Here is a 22,914-nt window from a genome sequence, read left to right as displayed (position 1 = left end):
AAGAAAGACGATCTGGTAAAGCCATGCTGCTAGCACAATCTACTTCCTCATCCAACAAAGAATCATCCATCTATACAAAATAAAATATCAAATGCTAATAAGTACAAATATATAATAAAGTTAAACTAATAGTAATCATTTTTAAAATCCAATCCCAATTCTTAAAATAAAATTATGAAAATAGTTGTACATCGTAAGAAAAGAATTACAATTAAGACACCTTTTTTCCATGTTAACAGTTCTGATAGACAGCCAATATCCATGAAGTATTCCTACAACCATAAAATAAAGAATTTGAAACTAAATTACTAATTAAAAGATGAAAGTAATAAAAAAAATTAACTTCTAAAAAGAATCAATAATTTAAACTTATCATACTTTGGTATCCACCATTTGATATAATTTGAAAATCATCATTGTCAGCAAACGTGAGGATGAGCTCTCAGCTTTTCATTTTTAGTAATACTATCAGGGAACTTATTCTGAAAAACCTCTCTGAAAATGGACAATTGAAATAAAATTTAAAATAAACCAAATTTAACCAAATTAAATATAAAAAAAATAGCAAAATAACTAAAGCATATATAATAAAAGATTATATCGAAAATATTACATCGATCACCTTTTATCATGATGGAGCAGCAGCTTCAAAAAGTAACAGTGACATAATCACAAACGAAGACATATACACACTTTGTATACTGAACCAAGTCGAGATCAATAGAAAATCTTCCTGAATCAATAGTTACCAGTTCGGAGGAACTTTACGTTCAGTATTAGTCTAAATTCAAAAAATTAAATAAAAATGAAACAAATCAAAGAAGGAAGATTACAATGAGTCAATGAGAAAAATTATTCTATAATCAATATCAGCCTACGTTAAAAATTTAAAAAATTAGAAAAAAACTATAAGAAACATAAATGAACCTGTTTCAAATGGGATTTTCATTTAGCAAAGCAGAGCATCTTTTCTAATTATTTGAATAATCTCACGATCATGAAGCAAAACACATTGCTACGTTTGCATGAAATAATACCTAATTCGGTAACTGTATAATAAAACACAAAAGAATATATAAAGATCATTTGATGCTTAAATTATCTAAAAAGTATGTAAGTGAACAAAATAAGAATTACTGATTTGAAAAATCATTGGAATAAAAAAAAAAACGATAAATCAACTCTTTGTGCAAACCTGGGTATAACATCAACACATTCAAGTTCACACATGTCACAAAAAAATGATCCTTTAATTGCACGAGTAACTCCACCACAAAGACAAGATGAGTACCACCATTTTTGTTCCTTTATGACAGAGACTATAGATCCAAGCAACAAATCATATACATCCTATGCAGAGGCCATTTTTAGAAAAGATAAACATATGATTAATAACAATAAATATGACAAAATTGCTCAATAGATAATTTTTGCAAAGAATATTTCATTTTTTATGGCAGTAATAAAAAACAATTAACATTCTTAATTCTTTAATAAATAAAAAAATTCACGTAATAAATATTAGAATATACTGGATCGGGAGTTGCACAATTGAAACCAGTTGAAATAGAATCCAGCAACATCTCATCAATATTGTTAGCATCAATAGAAGCATCAAATGGAATTCGACTTGTATATTTTCTATTTCAGAATAATGAAAATCAGCTTCACATATTGGAGTGTACGCAGGTGCTTGAAAAGTATCCTACAGTATAAAGAAAAAATACCAAATGAGTACATTTACATAAAAAATAAATAAAAATACATTGCAAACAAAAATTGACAAATTTATATCTATGAAGCTAAGGAAGCATTATATAAAAAGTTACAAATAGAATGTAAACATACATTTATACGTGAATCAACACTCAACCCTAAACCTGTCTGTCTGTCATCCAGTATTGTAATAACTTTGAACATTCCACCAAATTCTTCCTTAATTAACTCTGTGAACTCAATTTGAGAATTAATTCTTTTCCAACAACAAGCTCAAAAAAGCAGGATGCAATGGATGATTAAAATCCTGACATACACAAATAAGAAGATATAAACCACATAATGAACTAAATATAAAGACTTGAAACTGACAAATAGATGATTGTTTTAAAAAATAAACGTAACTCACATTCAACTCTTTCTGAAACTGATCCAAAGCGACAGAGCAAGATTTTCCAAATAATTAGTTGCAGCAGCATTAAGGAGAACAAAGATTCCACTTGAAGTACTATCTTCCACAATTATTTTACTCTATAGCTAAGGAAATGCATAAAAAATAGTTATGTATTATATTTTAAACGTATAAAAAAAAGCTAAAAGCAAGAACAGATTTGCCAATGCAGAGTTATATTATACATATTTAAAATAAATACCTAGCAATGACATTATCAATATTTTTGTCACAAACTTGACAATAGAAATTGTCATGTGAATGCTTCTGAATGCTGTGTCCACAAACACACGAGAAAGACCACATGACCATCACCAACAACTTGTTTAATTTTACCCGCAACAAAGAAGAATGGATTCTGGAAGAATTGAGCACATAAAATGAAATTATAAAAGTTTGGCAAACAAGACTGGTTTAAAAAATAAATTCAAGTTAAAAATACGACGGTATGAACCACACAAATGAAAAATTACCTCCATCTTTTGTTGAATTAGTTGAATTGTACGGATGCGCCTCCAATCGAATGAATCATGATTAATATAGGAAACTAATGAACCATGAATATTCTTCTTAAAGCTAAAGAAATGATAAGAAGCAACATCAAGCCTACAGATAACAACAATAAATCATTAATTTATATACTAATAGAAAAAACTTCAAAGATAGAATTAAAACAGAGAAAAAATTTAAATCAAATAACTAACCTCTCAAGAAATCTAACAGTTTCTTGTAAATCTGGATTAATAAGAATATCGGAGACATTCAATACATTTTGTAGACATACTTCATCTGAATAAGAAACCCAAAGATAAAACAAAGATATAAGTACAATAACTTCTTTTACAGAATAATTCAAAGATTAGACATCCTAAGACAAAATTATTCGAGAAATCATTTGTTAATTATAACACAAACCTCCATATACTTTGATTTTAAAAGATTGGAGCACAATAACAGGCAGTCTTTCGAATTTCATCAGAATGGAATTATCCAAAGAATCACAGCATTTTCCGAACACGTTGCATTGGACCTTTTCCTATAAAATTTGGATTCAGAAACATCAAACTAAAAGGTATATAATAGAAAAAATAATTAAATTTGAATATGATTTTCCAAAATATAATACCCATCAGCATAGATTTCCAAAATCATTAGCTTAAGCTTCTTTCCATAGTAGTCAACTTCCGTTTGGTGACGAACCGAAGTGATAACTCCTATAAAGTCTGAATAGTAAAAAAATAATAGTATAACTTTAAATTAGATAAATAAAAGATGGAACATATACGATTCTCATTTATATCGACATGATTAAAATAAAAAATTTACAAATAAAATTAGTAGTATTATAATAACATACCTATTAGATAATGGTAATCTGATTTTTTTTCAAGTATTTCGAACATTGAACAAAAACTGAACCCAGAATCACGAATTTGGAGACTTGGTTCTGGTATAACAGTGGTTCCTTTTTGAAAAAGTAGCTTAAAACGATGATGAGTCATCTTCATGATCCCAATATTGGGCACAACAGAAAAACTTGTCATACAAAAAGCACCACCAACATATAAATCATCAACAAACATTGATATGTAAGGTTCTTTGACGGTAGCCTGTATTTTATCCCGCTAAACTCAAGAAAAAAGAAAGAAAAAAAATTATTATTTCATATTACAAAAAACATGAAAACAAAAGATTTGATATCAATATGAATATAAATGAAAATAAAACTACTCACATTTTGATCCATTAGTATCATATGAAGCAATTTTTCGTTATTTTCTGCTAATGGATCTGTATAAAACCACAGCCTAACAATTTTCACTCTTAACCTCCACGATTCCTTCCATGCTGTAATACACTTGATCGAATCAACCTTGTCTTCCATATTGTTCTGAAGTTGCATTTTGATTGTAAAGGTATGAACTATGAAAGACTTTGCAAGAGAAACAAAGAACGAAGTTTTTTCTGATAGTTTTTGTCTCCAATCTTCGAAGTCTGAGTCCCATATAAATAAATAAATAAATTTAATTTAGTCAAACACTTGAGTTCAATTTTTTGATTTGATATATCAACAGCTCTTCTGAAAAACCTTCTCTACACGTTTACACCAACTCACATTGGTTTAGCCACTGTAACAGTTAATATGACTACACGTACCTTCTCAGCTTCTCTGCCATCTGAGGCACTCCATCAAATATTGGGAAAGAACAAATTGGTTGGATAGTACCATTTCTATTGATCTATAAAAAAAAAAAATAAATAATTACATACATCTTCTTGTGAACTCATACAAAAGAATGTTTAATTTTTTAAATAATTAATATTTTCTTTTATAAATAATAAGCTTTTATGATAATTGTAGACAAAAATATAGTGTGTATTTGAATTGAAATTTGTGAATAAGAGGTTGCATAAAATAGACTTTACAAAATTATTTTTTATTAAGAGTGAGTTAGTGTTAATTTCATAATTTGGTTTATGTTTAGCAATTTTAGTATAAAATAGATAGCAGTCAAATACAGATGCCGATTTAGAAGGGGCCAGTGGGGTCATGGGTCATGGCCGTCAAAAAATTTAAAACTTTTATATATTATATGATGATACATTTAAATTTAAATTAAGTTGTTAGTCTAGTGACTAATTAAAATATTTTTACATTTTTTTAGACGAATCATTTTGATTAATAAATCTTTTTTAATTGTTCCTCCTATTCTTTATTTTTTTCATTAACCATTTGTTTTGATGAATTCTTTTTTTATTGTGCCTTGTATCTTATTAATTTTTTTTCTTAACTTTTAAATCTATTATCATATAAAAAAGACTTTGATTTTTATAACAAATTCTAATTAAATAGTAAAAAAAGTATATATATATATATATAATTTAAAATATTTCAATATTTATTTATTTTCTCATAATATTGAAATAATTACATATTAAATTATATATTAGTATGAATATTTTACATATTTTGTTAATTAATTATTTTAAATGCATATACTAAAAATATTCGAATAACTGATCTATATCATTCATGTTACATTATTTATAATAATAAAGGATAAAAATTAAAATTTTTGTTATTATGAATGATATCAAATATAAAAATTAGTTTTTAGTAGAAATTTCTATTTCAATATAGCATTTATTAATAATTTTTTTAAAAAATAAAAAAATAATATCATCAATTATATAATACAATATTAATTATATAAATATTATTAAATATTTAATTTTCGATTCCCTGTTCAAAAGATTTCTGAATGTGTCCTTGGTCAAATAAATGTTATTTTAGATAAAAAAAATTATTGAAAAAGATATAAATTTAAATAATTATTTTATACAATATTTTCATTTTATTTTACATATTTAAATAAATTTTAATATTCTTTTTCTAATATTCTCAGTACTTTTTAGTACTCTTTTGGCTATAATTTTTTAGTACTTATGATTCTAATATTACTTCTAGAAAAATTTATTTTATTTAATTTGGTTTGTCTAATGAAATTAATAGAATTACATTACAAAGTTTAAAAAAAGACCTCCATACAAAAATAAATAAAAAGAACAATAAAAAAAGGAAACTCACATAACCAAAAAATAATAATTCTGCATCAGGGAGTATTAGAGACATAGTTATAAAAAGAAAAAAAACAACAAAATTCATTGTATAAACCATGATGAGAAAAGTGATAAATATAAAATAAATTTCTTTAATTAATAGTTTAATAATAAAAAGTGAATACAAAACTTAGAATTTTTATTTTCAGGTAAACATAAGCTAGACTAAAGGCATGTTTGTATTTAAAAATAAAAAAAGAAGCTTTCAACAAAATTAAAGTTTAATTTAAAACTCAAAACACTAAACCAAATACACTCGTAATGTTACAAAAGTAAAATAAAATATATAGTAACCTTTATTTAAAGATTTTTTTACAATTATTTATTTTATAATAACATTATAATTACAATATAAAAATATAAATTCAATTATATCATTTGACAATTTAGTAGGATTTAACAACAAATTCAATGAAATAAGATATAAAATATAGAAAACTAATGATTAAATTCAAATGAGAAAATAAAAGAACTTACCGAAAATTTTATTGAAAACTTCTGTGAATATTATATTTTCTGTCAAGTCGTCCTCTGGTCTATTCTCATCGCACAATAAAATTTTCAATCCCTTTTTGTACCTCACACGTGATATAGCCACATAAAGTTGCCCATGTGAAAAAACTGGACGATGTAAAAATAATCCCACAGTTGATAAGGTTTGACCTTGACTTTTGTTAATTGTCATTGCGAAGCACAATGCCAGTGGAAACTGCCTACGTTGAAATTTGAAAGGTAAACCAGAATCACTTGGAATCAAATTTACTCGGGAAATGAACACTCTATCCCCAACATTACTACCAGAAACAATATCTGCAGTAATCACATTTCTTCCAAGACTGTGAACAATAAGTCTAGTACCATTGCATAATCCACCAGCAGGGTCAATATTTCTCAATAAAATAACAGGAACACCTTTTTTCAACTTCAAAGAATGATTTGGTAATCCAGAGCATCTGATCTGATTTAAAAATTCAACATTGATCCAATCAATGTCAATGTCAACATTTGCATCACTGCCACATATGCTATCTGAGCTCAAATATTCTGTCATCTCCCCCGGTAGTAAATTAACAATATGATCATTGACTTCCTCAACAATCTCAATAGTCGCAGCAAGAATAGCTCTATCTTGAAAATATCTAGAATCAGCTGAATTCTCTGAGATATTTGGATATATTGCAGAAACAATATCATGAATTGGATCATCAGTAATAGGAATCGATAGATCTGAAGGAATACGAACAAAATGTCTATCATTAATTATTATACCACATTGAGCTTCTCCAACTTGAAGAATCCACTCTGAGAATAATTTTAACTCATCGACATCTGAATTTTCAATACCACTCTCGAGTCGCATATTCCTACTCAAATTAAACACTTCACAATGCTTCCATAGATAAGAAGAATTTATTGAAGCCATGACAATTTCAGCACGTGAACCTTTAGGTATAACTGGTAAAACTTGTCTAAAATCTCCGCCTAGAACAATGACTTTCCCTCCAAAAACTAAATTTTCATTGGAAGCACAAACAATCTTCATTAAATCTCGAAAAGTTCTATCAACAGCTTCAAATGCTAACTTATTTGTCATTGGAGCTTCATCCCAAATGATTAAAGCTGCTTGACGAATTAAATCTGCCTTTTGTGAATTGATTCTAATTCTACAAACTGATTCCTCATTCAATTCAATAGGAATACTAAACATAGAATGCGCCGTTTTACCTCCTGGTAACAATAAAGAAGCAATACCACTTGAAGCAACATTAATAACAATCTTTCTCTCAGATCGCAATCTAGTTGACAATGTTTTATACAAAAATGTTTTCCCCGTACCACCAAAACCATGCACAAAAAAGAAACCATGCTCTTTTTTTGAAACACAATTAATAACCCTATGATATATGCTCATCTGTTCTACTGTCAATTGATGAAAATATGCATCATGTTGCTTCTGCATTTCTGAGATATCATATTGCAATTCACGCACCAACATAGAATTGGAAAAGTGAGATATTGAGTTAACATTAGGAACTGGCATTCCAGCATAATCCTTCAAAGATTTACCATTATTTTGAAGAAGGTTCTCAATCTCAACCAAACAAAAATTCTGTAACTCTTCAGATGTCATTCTTAATCCTATAAAAAAATTCATACAGTGGAATTTATATTTTATTACTTATTATAAACAAAAATCTAAATTATAATATAACATCACACAATAAATATAAAAAATTATTTAAAATTTTATTCCAACGAATAAAATTTTCTTTTCATACCTGGATATTGTAACTGGAGTCTTCTATGATAAAGGATATCTTCAGATAAATACATCCAAGTTTGATTCCAAACAGAGAAAGGCCTACTCATTGAACCTGATAATAATAAAGTTCCAAATAATCGCCTAAGTTGAGCACCTGTACCTAACTCAGCAGCTTCTTTAATAGCTTGAATGAATTCATTATCATCAGTCAACAAACCCAACGATGAACAAGCTTCTTGAAATGTATTATATGTCACGCCACAAACTGTTCTAAGGCTCTTAAAGCTTGTACAGCCTCTTTGCACATTTAGTAATAGGCGCATATAAAACAATTCACCAGTTGATGGTGGAACAAAACTTAACCTGCCTACTGAAAATCCCCTTTGTCGTGGTCTCCATTCTCTATTGTCAACAATGTAAACAAAATGTTGTGGGAACTCAACATATGTTAAATGTCTTCCCTCCGAATAGGTCCTGTTAGCTAACATCCAAGCAATAAACATAGTAACCAAATCTCTATTCCTGACTAAAACTGAGCTTATTGAGTCACGATCATCAAAAATAACATGTTGCTCTTTCGGTAAATGAAAACTTAACCTTTGAACAGATGGCCACCGATGATGAATATCATAAGCAAAAAGCCTCCAAATAGACTCACATGGAGATAAGTACCGACAATCAAAGTATTCTCTAATCTCATCAATTGCGTGAGAGTGTTGATTCCCAATATTACTATTACCCAATGTTGCTGTTACGCGATCAGGACCTTTATTAACATATTTGAATAAATATTTAATAACATTCGATTTGTTACAAAACTCCAAATTAATATGAGCACGATACTTCATCAAAAGTAGCGGATTATATGGCACAACAAATCTATTATCAACTTCAACACCATATGTTTTATAGGTCACACCAAGATCACGCCGTTTATATATGGGATATCCTTCTTGATCAAAGTAAGTTTCATTAACAAACTGCTTAGGATAAAACTTAGAACATCTACCATCTTGCATGCAAGGAGAATTAAACCGAAGTTGACCACACGGACCATGAATCATAAATTTTGTTACCACATCATAAAGCAGAGGATATTTTGCAGGATTAGGCAGCTCCGCACATATCAATTCATCTATTATTTCACTTGATTGCAATCTACTCCTCCCATCAAGCCAAAGCAAAATATGTGCATGCGGCAATCCTCTCTTTTGAAATTCAATTGTATACATTCCTGAAAAAAGAGATTAGACAAGAAAAAACATTAGTTTTAGAAAAAAAAACAAGAATCAATGAAAAAATGAGACAGGTGCACATACCTGCATTAAGTGGCCCAAAGAAAACACCACTTTTCAAATCTTCTAATAAACACTTCATTTTCGCATGAAAAACTCGACATGAAATATCTGGACGCTCAGCAATTGGAATACCATCAACACTCGTATATCTTTGAAATTCAGGCCAATTTGGATTGCACGTCATTGTCATAAATAGATCCGGATAACCAAAATGCTTACAAATTGCCATAGCATCTTGACAATTGTTAAACATATATCTTCTACCACCAGTGAAAGAAGAAGGTAAAATAACACGTGTACCAATTGAGGAAGCTTCTGTATCTCCATGCTGCATAGCTTCTTCAATTCCACTCAAAAATTCTCCACGTATAGTACTTTGTTTCTTCCGTATCTCATAAAGTCGTTGTGACTCGACCATCGAAAAACTATCAACAACAAACTGTTGAAACAATCTTCTAGCTTTATGAATAATGCTTTCTTCTGTCTCTCTAATTTGTAACCGAAAACATATGAACTCCCGCAGAGAAACTTTAGTTCTTCTTCCACGCACATTTATAGTTCGAACACCTCTATAAGGTATATTATTCTCAAAACCATCTTCACCATAGGGAAAAAGCAAAGGATATTGTAATGGCCAGTATAAAGGATGAGTTTCATAAATTCGCTTCAATTGGCCATCTATAGATCGAAGAATAATATCTCGCCCTTGATCTGAACTATCAAAATCACCAACAATCAAAGCAGCAATCTCATCACAAGAGGGAGAATTATATGTTCTTCGATCAAAAGATCTATGAGAGAACAATCTAAGACTAAAAATTTCTGATCGGTGATCCTCATAGAATCCTCTAACTCTTCGAAATGACTTTGCTACCACATTATGTTCATCAATCATATGTATTAGACTAACAATCAATTCTGTATCCACATCTGATCCATGGCTGAAAAAATAAACAAAATTATAGAAATTTATAGAATAAATGAATAATAATAACAATCTTATAATATTCATTGCGCTAATATTTAAACAAAAACATACCTAAAAATACTTTGTCGATTATTAACTTCATGCACTGTGTCGTAAATGTAGAGTTGTGCAAACTTAGGTCTTTCACCATCTGAGGGTAATAAACTACCAATTCTATGATAGTTTTGTCCACTAACAATAAATTGGGGTGGACCCTGACCATTGTTAATAGAACTAACAACTTTACCTCCAAATGATGTGAATGCAAAAATACTATTGTATGATCGTATATTCTTTTGAAAATATTGGCTCTTTGCATCGGTACCATTAATTAAATTAACCAATAAATCTGGTGCTCTCTGTAAGAATGGTAATTGAACCTTCCCTTTAGCACAGCACACAGAAAATATAGGTTGATTTTGTCTTGAATCTTTTTCAACACGTTCTAAATACCAAAAAACAGCTCCACACCAAACACATGCACAATCAGGATCACCGATATCAAGACATTCTAAAAGAAAAAAAAATATGAAATAAATTATTTTAAAACTTCAATTTAATAAATAAATAAATAAAGAATTAATATAACCTTGCATTTCACTTTGTGCAAATAACGGATGATCAGCAATATCATCTTCTATAGGTCTAATACTTATGGAAGGATCAATTACATCTGTTAATAAAATGACAATTTAAAAAAAATCCTAATCAGAAAGAAAATTATAAATTATTATATTTAATGAAAATAAATAAATATAATATATGTAAATTTTTTAAATTTTACTATAATACTACCTGACATAGTAATAGATGAACTTGTTGGAAGACAGCTAGCTAGAAATATTGAAAAAGATTATAATAAATTAACAAAAACAAAAAAATGTTGGATCATGCACATTTAAAACAATATATTTAATCAAATTACAAACACTTACAATAATTAAATTGAGTTGCTTGAGTTACAACTCTTGCCTTAGTAACTGCATAAGAAACCAACAATAAATTGGACGAAAAAATTTATGAACCACAACATTAACTAATATAAAATTTTATCACGAATAAAACTACATAAAAAATCAAAAAGAAAAAACTTGCAATAACACACCTCTTCTTTGTTGTAACTTGAATGCCTTTTTCCTCTTCAAAATATTTATCCTATTCAACCTTGCCAAAGCAAAATCAGTAGGCATGATGAATAGAAAAAATACAATACTGACCTCCACAAAAAAAGTAAGTTCCAAAGAATGAGATAACTATTTAGCAGCAGCAATCTAATCTACTTAAAACGCACTCATGAACAATGAAAATAACTCTCTCTCTATGTCTCTCCTTACGCATGTATCGATATATATCTGTATATCTAAAAGAGTTAGATGTCTTCTTCATATCCTTTTATCTTATTTAAAAAAATTAATTGTTTAAAATAATTGCCACATTGCTATTTGTATTTGGCAAAAAAATATTTAATTAAAAATCATTGTATAGTTAAACATTGGCGAACTCTAAAGTAATTATCATATTTGATATTCAATGTCAATTATCGGTAAATTGAATTTTAAAAATAAATAATTATCATCATACAATGCAAATTAATAAAGCTGCTGCATATTATAATTAATATCATAAGAACTACATTCATTACTGAAATTCACAACAGTGGACATATACATCCACACTATGACTTATATTTACACTCCTCCAACTATATGACACTGTGTCCAATATCTAGCAAAGCAGATTTTAATGTAGCACATATTCTCTTTGAAACAAAAAAGATAAATATAACACCTAGGACAAAAGAACCACTAATCTGCTTGAACATTGTAGAACTTCAAAACGCAAAAGTTCTTCCAAAAAAGAAAGAGGAACAAAGATGACTCTCCTAGCAGTTGGACACACCTCAAAAAAAGAGGAAGATTAATAAACTTCATACATAATTCACCATAACAAAGATAAAACCTATTACATAAATCTAACTTCATAGACCTAAGACAGCAGCTAGCTTTCATCCATAAACACCCATCTTAACTATCTTCAAGTTCCTTATCAAAATCAGCCTCAAGATTCCTCTTCACCTTTAAAAATACTGCATCTTTGGGAACAACATTAGGCACATTAACTTTCCTTGAGTCATCTAAAAGGTGTGAGAGCGAATCCTACACAAGAAAATAAAACAAAAAAAGGAAAGCACCCAAAAAAAAGAGGATCACCCAATTAGATGAAAACCTATTGAAACTCCACAGAAAACTAATTATAATGATGAATAAGAATTATTAAAAATCAAGCAATAAATCGAGTATCACCTGAGTTTCATCAACATCAGACCGAATAAGTGAGCCAATATCATCCGACAGCACTACATTTTCATCACTATCAACAGAATGATCTTGAATATCAACCTCCTTAACACCTTCCATATCTAAGTGTATATCATCAAGTCCAGCAACATTTGCTTCTTTTTGAAGAAAAGATGACATGACAGTATTCTCTAAACATTTTGTATTAGAAGTTTCACCCAACTCAGGACCAAACACAGGAACAGGTGCATCCTTTAAATAATAAGACAAAAGGCACAAAAGAGGAAAGATAGATATCAAAGGACTGCGACAAAAAAATGAAACATGGCACCTATAAATAAATTAAGTACCTTCAAAGGTGTTATCTCAGTCTGAGCAAGTTCAAACATTGAAATAATTGCAGCATCATCACAAATCCTCTTCACACGAAAAGTTCCAAAATATCTATCAACACCAAGAGACTTAGTATCCACTTTCAGCAAGACTTTTTTACCCTCCAAATTTCTAAAAATGATAGGGTAGTCATCCCCACAGAGAACCTACAAAGAAAGAAATAAATGCTACCATCAATAAAAAAACCATTTTGAACAAAACCAATAAACTACTTTCTGCTTTTCTTTCATTAAAACAGAGAAAGACAAATCTGACACACCTTTGAATCTTTATGTACCTCATTAAATAGGTCAGCACATGTTTTTTTAACCAAGTAGGTTGTTTCACGATCAAATAGGACAAATATACCCTGTCCAGTTTCATCTGATACAACTACCTTGAGCCTATACCTACAAAAGAATGAACTACGATCATAAAAAATAGTAGTAAATGAAAAAGGTCTATTCAACACATTAAAAGACCAGATTACTCATAAATAAAAATCACAAAGTAAATAAAAAAAACAAGAATGTAACATGACAGAACCTTGGGATCACATTTGTCACATGATGCATGCACATATCACAAAAGTAAACACCAGATTCAGGATGTACTGTCTTCCCACAAACATAGGTAGAATACCACCAGCACCCCTCTTCTACAACATCAATGATAGTACCTAAAATGACAAAGGTTCCATCCTACAAATCATAGAAAATAGAAGCCAAATGCATAAAAAACCATAAAAATTTAAGAATCAAAGTTTCAAAGGATTTAATAATCAAGAACGAAAACAAATAACTACAAATCAAATTAAAAAAAAAATTTTTAACCTCCTTGTATTCTTGCAACTCATCTATTGTAGATTTCTTAGTCAACCTCATGAAGTCATCCTCCAATGAGATAGTTTTTCCTTCATTAGCAATAAACAGTGGCTGGGTCCCATTTATCTCTTGCTCTACCACGCTAACAAAATGACAATGAAGGAACAATCTTAATGCTTTTTTCAGCATATTCAAACATACATAAAAAATAAATAAAACTAAATATATGAAAAATAGTACTACACAAACCTCTTCCTGAAATCAACAACAGCTGCCAAGTCAGGATTAAGATATATTTTTGTTGCTTTCATGACATTTTGTAACCCAGGTTGCCCTAAAAAAGAGGAAAAAAATGTTAGCAACCTTTCCAAAAAAATCTTATACCAACAATGTAAGAAAAGAGTTTAAAAAAATCATGATAATACAATATTCAACAACAGTACCTCGAAAAAGCTTAACTTTGGCAAGTTGAAGAATCACTACTGGTTGTTCAACATAACCAGAAGAAAGAAAATGATTTAGTTGATCCACATATTCTCCAAACAGGGCGCACCTAAGCACCATCCTACAAATAAAACACAACAAATTGTAACATAAAAAATAGATAAAACAAAAAATAAATGAAAACCATATGCTGAAATAAGAAAGTAATGAAGCAACGAACTTTTGAGAAGAAAGCTCCACAACAACCATCTTGATTGTTTTTCCATCTTTATCATAACTTTTTTCCTCTCCAACTAAAGTCAGCAACCCAATAACATCTGCAAGTACATTAAAAAAACCGCAAAAAAGTAGAATAATATATAACAGGATCAACAGCACATAATCTCAATAATGGAAAAGAAATACAGAACCACTCACCAACTAAATAATCATGATCTTGACTCATTTGCAATATCTCCTCAAAAGGATATAGAGTAAAACAGACTCTTGGTATGATATCATCTGGTAAAGTTGTTACTATTGTTCGGAAGAGGAATGTAAGCTTAAACTCATGTTTTGTAGCTCTATAAGAGCCATGATTTGGAACAACAGAGAAATAGCACATCTTGTAGCAATTCCCTTCAATAATATTATCTTTAAACCTGTTGATAAGCTGCTTCCTTATAGTGGCCTGGATTTTGTTTGACTATAAATAATAAAAAATAAGAATACATGTTAGTCAGCAACTAAAGAAATATCAACAATATGCTAACTCAAAATAAACTACAAATAAAATGACTAACATTTTCATCCACCAAAATGAGCTCCATTGAATTTGGAGAATCTGGATTTCCAAAGCTTGGAACAATCCAAGCCCTAATTACCCTCACTTTAAGCCTCCAAGCCTCTCTTGGAGGAACTATCTTGCTAATAGCATCAAAAGATGGACTCATTTGAGCGTACTAAAACACTTGTAGAAAAGAAAACAACAACAATATGAAGATATGTGAAAGATGAACAAAGCCAATGATCTGCACTACTCTTACCACTTCAACCCTCTTTTATAGACAACGCTAGATGAATAGTTTCAAATTTGAATTCAAATTTTTTAGCAAAATGGGGGGAAGTAAAGATTTTTCACCTTGCAAATCCAAAAAGAACTGAGGTTTCTCATAGACTAATTTAGGGTTTTCTTGGAAAAAGAAATGATGTGATAAGAAAACTACCATTTTTGATATCACAGAAGTTTATACTGACAACCACCAACTACTCCACATTCACACATCTCACATCTCCATAAAAGATCTCTATCAAACATCAAATCAAATAAGCCTTCATTCTATAGAGAAGACACAAGCAAAGAAAGATGAAATGAAAATCATAAAGCATTTACATGATGTATAATTAAAAAAAATCGAATTTAAAAATAAAAAAAATAAAAGAAGAAATCTACAGGATCAATGACACTAGATATACAATCATAAACCTTATCACTTGTCAGAATTGAAATCCAGATTTTGGGAGAAAATCAAACAACCACCAATTACCAAAACCACTTCTACGTCATACATCACAAATATCTGAATGCTACAAACCACATCTTAAAAACAAAATCATGAATAATCTTCCAATGAAATAAATGAAAAAATTCGAATTTAAAAAAAAAAAGAAAAAATCTACAGAATCAATGACATCAGATTTACAATCACAAATCCCATCTCTTGTCAGAATACAAATCCAGATTTTGGGGAAAACCAAACAACCACCAATCACCAAAACCACTTCTACATGATACCAAAAAAATATCTAAATGCTACGAACCATACCCTAAAAATAAAACCATGAATAATCTTCCAATGAAATAAACGAAAATATATCAGAGAGAAAAATATAAGTAAACAATCGATGAATTGAACATCTAAGTCCTGAGATTTCTGCATCAAAGAGCACACCTGTGTAACCCTTCTCATTCCTAATATTTAACCCTAGCCACTCTTTCTCAATACAACGTTATCTTCTGGTATAGTTCACTTTTATTACCTCACCTTTATAATAGATTGGATTCTTTTTATTTTGATTTTTTTTAAAACCTAATTTGGTCTTTTTTTTTTTAAGCTTGTAACCATATTTTTCTGAAATGAGGGCCTTTAATCTTTTTGATCCGTATATACAAGCACAAAAACATGAAGTGTGGGCCAAATATAATGAAATGTCATATCCACTACTTTTTTTTGTATACATTAAAGCCTAAAAAAATTACCAACCCTACTAAAACCTATAAATATAATTGGTAGTGATTGAAACCTAAGACCTACACTACAAATAGATACATAATTAGATACATAGATATAAAACTGAGATGAAACTTGTGTTAAAAATAATTTTACAAAAAATCTAAATTATAGGAAAATTCCATATCAGCTTGTGCTCTTCCTAGTTTACTAGTTTAAAAGATTAAATCATAAGAAGAATTTATAAAGACAATCAATTGTGTATTGTCAGTTAGTGAAAGTAATTAATTTTCAAACACACTTCTTTAAAGTCATCTAAACTCATGAATCTAATTAGATAATCATGTAAAACTCTTTACACTAGCACTACATTAAAATTAAACTCTTATAAAGTACTAAATTCAATTTTACTTCAGGAATCTGGAAGGTCACAAGTAAAAGTTAAAACAACAATGCTAATGGAGTAATGGTAAACCAAAAGAAAGTTAACTAAGTAACCCATCATTAAATTTCTTGCACAAATACAATGCCTAATTCAACCATTTGATGTTGGACAATGGAACCAAATTTTCACTAGTGTTTTTCGTGTAAAGTTATAGCAAACTTTTTAGTTACGATTTTAGTTCTAATTTTTAAATTAAAATCAAATTATCAAACTTTTTCTAGAACTAAATTTTTAAAAAGAATGTTTGGGCTTAATTTTGGACAAAATTTGTAAGTATCATCTTCTACAACATTTATCATGTTTCATAATCAATATGAGGAATTTTGAGAGGAAATCAGCCAATCGAACAAAATTTTTAGGAACCGAATTGCAAAAGTTTTAAAATGGTGCCTATTTGTATTTGGCTTACTTTAGTTTTTAATCTAAAGCCATTTATGGATATTGGCCATGCAGACAAAGACACACTAATTTTATATTAGATTTTTATAAAATAGAATTAATTTTTGGGTAAAAAACCCAAATGAGCCAAGGGGAGCTCATTTTTACCCAAATCCGCCAAAATAAATTTTGATACATCAATCCACCAGAACACATTTTTATATAATTCGAATCAATAGGATTTGAATTAACTTTGCACGTAATTCGAATTGATTCAATTCGAATTATGACCAAATACTCTTCCCACGTAGTTCGAATTAATTAGATTCGAATTAGGCATGCAAGGTTCGAATTATATCAATTCGAATTACATGGAGTACGGGCTTAGGGGAGTTCGAATCGAGTTGATTCGAATTACAAGTGAATTCCCTATAAAAGGAGTTCGAATTAAATTAAATTAAATTAATGTTTAAATTGAATTCCCTGTAAAATTTTAATAATTTTAATATTTAAATTAAATTTTAATTTAATTTTTAATATTTAAATTTTTTTCAATTTTAAATGAATTTAGTGTTATTTCAAAGTTAAATGTGACATAATAACTAGTATATTTAAAAATTAATATAATATTTAATTTTAGTATGTAAATAAAATTGATCTATTAATAATTATTAATATAAAAATTTTTTATTAGTTATTTAAATTAAATTTAATAGTAAAATAATATTAAATCTGTTTAAAATTTTTTAAAATTAAAATAGGCTATTTAAAATATTAAAAAATAAATTAAAAAATTAATTTAAATATTAAAAATTAAAATAATACTTTATAGGAGAAAGATAGAGAGTATAAATAATACATTATAGGATAAAGTATTATTTTAATTTTTAATATTTAAATTAATTTTTTAATTTATTTTTTAATATTTTAAATAACCTATTTTAATTTTAAAAAATTTTAAACAGATTTAATATTATTTTACTATTAAATCTAATTTAAATAATTAATAAGAAACTTTTATATTAATAATTATTAATAGATCAATTTTATTTACGTACTAAAATTAAATATTATATTAATTTTTAAATATACTAGTTATTATGTCACATTTAACTTTGAAATAACACTAAATTCATTTAAAATTGAAAAAAAATTTAAATATTAAAACTTAAATTAAAATTTAATTTAAATATTAAAATTATTAGAATTTTACAGGGAATTCAATTTAAATATTAATTTAATTTAATTTAATTCGAACTCCTTTTTATAGGGAATTCACTTGTAATTCGAATCAACTCGATTCGAACTCCTCTAAGCCACGTACTCCATGTAATTCGAATTGATATAATTCGAACCTTGCATGCCTAATTCGAATCTAATTGATTCGAACTATGTGGGAAGAGTATTTGGTCATAATTCGAATTGATTCAATTCGAATTATGTGCAAAGCTAATTCGAATTCTATTGATTTGAATTATATAAAAATGTGTTTTGGTGGATTGATGTATCAAAATTTGTTTTGGCGGATTTGGGTAAAAATGAGCTCTCCTTGGCTCATTTGAGTTTTTTACCCTTAATTTTTTATAAAACAATATTTTAGGATAAAAAACGTGATTAAGCCATGGGAGTGGAAAATTTACGGAAATCAACCAAACTGAATTCCTAGACACCATTCAACCAGAAGCAAATTATTATATAATTCGAATCTAATCGTTTCGAATTAAAATCCCATGTAGTTCGACGTGACTTAATTCGAATTACATGCATGCATGAGTATCAAGTAGTTCGAAACAACTTGTTTCGAATTAGTATTGAGTAATTCGAATTAAGTAAATTCGAATTACTAAGATAGGCTGAACGTGCACATAATTCGAAACATATTGCTTCGAATTAGTATGGAATTGTAATTCGAATTCAATTGATTCGAATTATATATATATATAGTGCGAATGTAGTTGATTCGAATTACAATGAACCGGAGCTCTATATATATGCTGTGAACTCACGTAGCTCTCAACAAAGAGGTGAGATGGCTAGTGAGGATAGTTTTTTAGTGCTGGTACATCACAGAGAGTCGATTAAGAGAAAAACTCGGTCCGGCGTGAAGTTCACTGATAAGGATCCCCTATGTATTATCGTGAGGCCAACAACCACCTACGATGCTCTCGTTAGCTCTGTGCTGGAGAAGCTTGGTCTGGAAGGAGTTAAAAGGGTTAAGAAGTTTTTCTATCGCATCCCAACCACGGTGCTCCATGATACCGTGAAGTATGATTGTTTCACGATCGGGAGTGATGAGGACTTGCAGGTTATGTTTCTTTGTCGTAGGCAGTTTCCCGAGGTAAGGACATCAGAGTTGTTGGCAAAGTTGGTTGATGTGGTATCTAGCTCGGGTGGTTCGAACTGGAATGCCAATACTATAGCCACGGTTGCCGGCTCGAGCTCGAGACCTGCGGTTGCTTCATCCTCCATTCCTGTGTATGAGCCACCGATGTAGCCTGTTGCCTCCCCATCGTTTGCCGTTGATCTGAGCGGCAATGTTGGAGATGAGGTTCGATATGGGGAACATCTTCCCACCGAAGTGCAGTGTCCTACACCGGCTGGTGTTGGTGAGGGTTTGTTTGATGATCCAGATGACGATGATGTCGAGCCGGATATGATCGCTGATGACAGCGGCAATGATCTTGGAACTACTGATCCGAGAAGGGCTACAGGTGGATCTAGTTCTGGCACACAGCAGTACCCACCCCATTTTTCATCGTTGGACCTGGATGCCATGAGGCAGGACGAAAATCCTGTGTAGGCCTCTGGATTTGGCGCTAGAGATACGGAAGGGTCTGCCGGTATGACGGAGTTCCAGGTTGGCCAACAATTTCAGGATAAAGATGAGGCGCTGTTGAGTGTGAAGACTTACAGCATCCGCCGAGGGGTCCAGTACAAGGTCGTTGAGTCTGACTACCGCAGGTATGTGGAAAAGTGTTCTGAGTTTGGGAATGGGTGCACATGGTTGATTCGGTTGAGTCTCCGACAGCGGAAGGGCATTTGGGAAGTGAAGCGGTACAACGGACCGCATACCTGTCTCGCCACCTCCATCTCCAGCGACCATAGGAGTCTGGACTACCATGTGATAGCGACATTCATTATGCCGATGGTAAGGGCTGATGCCGCCGTCAACATCAAGGTGCTTCAAAATGCCACGGTCGCACACTTTGGGTTCAGGCCTACATACATGAGGGTATGGATGGCGAAGCAGAAGGCCGTTGCCGTCATCTATGGGGACTGGGATGAGTCGTACAATGAGCTCCATCGGTGGGTGTTAGGAGTTCAGCTGACGATGCCTGGCACTGTAGCAGTCCTCAGGACTTGCCCTGTTCAAGTTGGGGCACAGCATGACGAGTCTCAGGCTTATTTTCATAGGCTGTTCTGGACTTTTCCCCCTTGTATCGAGGCATTCCGTCATTGCAAGCCGTTGGTGAGTATTGACGGCACCCATCTATATGGCAAGTATGAGGGAACGTTGCTAGTCGCGATTGCACAGGACGGAAACTCCAACATACTCCCCGTGGCATTTGCACTAGGTGAGGGTGAGAATGCTGAGTCATGGTCTTTCTTTCTCTCCCACCTACGTGAGCACGTGACACCTCAGCCGGGTCTATTAGTTATTTCAGATAGGCATAACGGCATCAAGGCAGCGCTCGAGGCTCCCAATGGGGGATGGCTACCTCCGGCTGCATACCGGGCGTTCTGCATTCGACACGTTGCAGCGAATTTCGCCCCGACCTTTAAGGGAAAAGATGCCCGGAGGCTTCTTGTTAATGCCGCATATGCGAAGACCGAAGTGGAGTTTGACTACTGGTTTGACATTCTGCGCTCTGAGAATCCAGCAATGTGTGACTGGGCAAACCGAATTGAGTATTCGTTGTGGACACAGTACTGTGATGAGGGTCGGAGATTCGGGCACATGGACCAATATTTCTGAGTGTGTCAATTCAATCCTGAAGGGGGTAAGGAACCTCCCTGTTTGCTCGCTGGTGAAGGCCACATACGGAAGATGGTACAATCCGGCCATCTGCAAGTACGGAACATACCTCTCATCAAGACGCATCCCCTGCTGCCGCCTAACGCTGGATATGCAATGACGAGGCTGGCCAGTACATAAACCGCATAATTAGAACAGATGCACAAACCACTAACATATACAATTTATTTCATAAAGAACCAAAAAAGAAATCGTGCGACACAACATATATGAAACAAGCGACCAACATTGTAAACACAAACCGCTAACATGAACCACGTAGCAAAAACCATTAACAAATACAACAATCACTAACAAGTAAAACCATTAACAAAAACCGCTAGCATATACCTCTATCATAAACCACTACCCTAAACCGCTAACCGTTACTAAAACCACTATCCAAAACCATTAACAAAAACCGCTAACAACAAACAATAACAAAAACCACTAACAAAAACCACTAGCTTAAACCGCTAACACTAACATAAACCGCTATAAAAAACCATTAACAAAAACTACTTGCCTACACCACTATCCTAAACCACTATCCTAAACCACTAACAATAACATAAACCATTATAAAAAACCATTAACAAATACCACTATCATAAACCGCTTTCATCAACCACTACCATAAACCACTAACAAAAAACACTATCAACAGCGCAACATCATAAACCACTAACCTCGTCGTTGATCACCCCGGCGATATGAGCAACTCCATCCAAACGATAAAGCCTCCCCAGATCGTCCCCCATCGCCTGAATATGCCGCTCTGGTCTTACTCGGCCCGAATGTTGGTCGTTTTTTCTGGGATTTGGTGGGGTATGAGAATGACAAAGTGATTCGAATGAACTTGGTTCGAACTCCTTATATAGCCGAAACCCTTGTAATTCGAATCAACTAGATTCGAATTACTTTGTGTCACTAACTTCACCTAATTCGAATCAATATGATTCGAACCTCACTCTTGTGCCCTTCTCCATCTAATTCGAATTGATATAATTCGAACTACCCTATTATAATTCGAAATTAGTCGTTTCGAATTACTAAGGAATTTTGCATGCATAATTCGTTTCTTATTGATTCGAATTACCTTGGAATAGTTCTTGAAAGTAATTCGTATTGAATCAATTCGAATTACGTGAAAACTTGATTCGAATCCTATTGATTCGAATTATATAAAAATTAGTTCTGGTGGATTGAGGTATCGAAGTTTGATTTGGCTGATTTGGGTTAAAGTGAGCTCCCCTTGGCTCATTTGGGTTTTTTACCCAATATTTTATATATAAAATTTGATAAATTTTACTCATCTTTTTTAAAATAATATGTAAAATAATATATAAAATAACATATTATTTTAATTTAATAATTAATTATATTTATCATTTGAGTTAGTTTAATTTAATAAAAATTAATATCTTAATTATAGTAGAATTTATTTATAATTAAATTATTATTTAAAATAAATAATTATATATTTTTTTAAATATTAATAATTAATTTTTTTTTTGGTTCATTTTTTCTTAAAAAAACATTTGAATTTCGGTTACTTGAAGCACATGCATTATTTGTTATCACTTAACAAAAAAAATTATATTAAACATATA

At 30.8% G+C, this 22,914-nt stretch overlaps 2 protein-coding genes across 3 annotated transcripts; both read right to left on the bottom strand.

Annotated features, from left to right (window-relative positions):
• Positions 1-2,420: 2,420 nt before the first annotated feature.
• LOC114924793 (uncharacterized) lies at positions 2,421-11,118 on the bottom strand. Its single transcript, XM_029290366.1, has 14 exons — positions 11,112-11,118; positions 10,906-10,989; positions 10,658-10,827; positions 10,389-10,531; positions 9,371-10,290; positions 8,068-9,285; positions 6,266-7,927; positions 3,903-4,162; positions 3,525-3,792; positions 3,294-3,390; positions 3,083-3,129; positions 2,872-2,956; positions 2,641-2,773; positions 2,421-2,525 (listed from the first exon to the last, which is right to left on the bottom strand). Exons 1-14 carry the CDS (start codon positions 11,116-11,118, stop codon positions 2,421-2,423), a joined length of 5,199 nt encoding a protein of 1,732 aa, XP_029146199.1.
• Positions 11,119-12,107: 989 nt separating this feature from the next.
• LOC112750540 (replication protein A 70 kDa DNA-binding subunit B-like) lies at positions 12,108-16,241 on the bottom strand. Of its 2 annotated transcripts, none has more exons than XM_072219977.1 (11): positions 16,185-16,241; positions 15,036-15,202; positions 14,671-14,938; positions 14,253-14,570; positions 14,059-14,143; positions 13,819-13,951; positions 13,532-13,686; positions 13,266-13,395; positions 12,964-13,152; positions 12,620-12,865; positions 12,108-12,472 (listed from the first exon to the last, which is right to left on the bottom strand). In XM_072219977.1, exons 2-11 carry the CDS (start codon positions 15,183-15,185, stop codon positions 12,341-12,343), a joined length of 1,806 nt encoding a protein of 601 aa, XP_072076078.1. In that variant the 5' UTR covers positions 15,186-15,202; positions 16,185-16,241; the 3' UTR covers positions 12,108-12,340. The 2 variants fall into 2 exon arrangements, with proteins under 2 accessions (XP_072076078.1, XP_029148564.1); XM_029292731.2 differs by lacking the exon at positions 16,185-16,241 and having other exon boundaries at positions 14,253-14,374; positions 14,474-14,570; positions 15,036-15,324.
• Positions 16,242-22,914: the final 6,673 nt, after the last annotated feature.

This window comes from Arachis hypogaea, chromosome 2 (genome assembly GCF_003086295.3).
Source record: "Arachis hypogaea cultivar Tifrunner chromosome 2, arahy.Tifrunner.gnm2.J5K5, whole genome shotgun sequence".
Classification (NCBI taxonomy): domain Eukaryota; kingdom Viridiplantae; phylum Streptophyta; class Magnoliopsida; order Fabales; family Fabaceae; genus Arachis; species Arachis hypogaea.
The sequence above is the reverse complement of the archived record's forward strand: the minus strand, read 5'-3'. Positions and strand labels throughout refer to the sequence as shown.

Excerpts from the sequence above, each read along its gene's own strand:
- LOC114924793 (XM_029290366.1), bottom strand. Across the intron at positions 3,391-3,524 it reads AGATTACCATTATCTAATAG|ACTTTATAGGAGTTATCACT; the intron begins GTATGTTATTAT and ends TTTACTATTCAG. Across the intron at positions 2,957-3,082 it reads TAAAATCAAAGTATATGGAG|ATGAAGTATGTCTACAAAAT; the intron begins GTTTGTGTTATA and ends TTTCTTATTCAG.
- LOC112750540 (XM_072219977.1), bottom strand. The coding sequence starts at position 15,185 with ATGAGTCCATCTTTTGATGCTATTAGCAAGATAGTTCCTCCAAGAGAG. Across the intron at positions 13,687-13,818 it reads AGTTGCAAGAATACAAGGAG|GATGGAACCTTTGTCATTTT; the intron begins GTTAAAAATTTT and ends TATGATTTGTAG. Across the intron at positions 13,396-13,531 it reads GTGACAAATGTGATCCCAAG|GTATAGGCTCAAGGTAGTTG; the intron begins GTTCTGTCATGT and ends ATTCTTTTGTAG.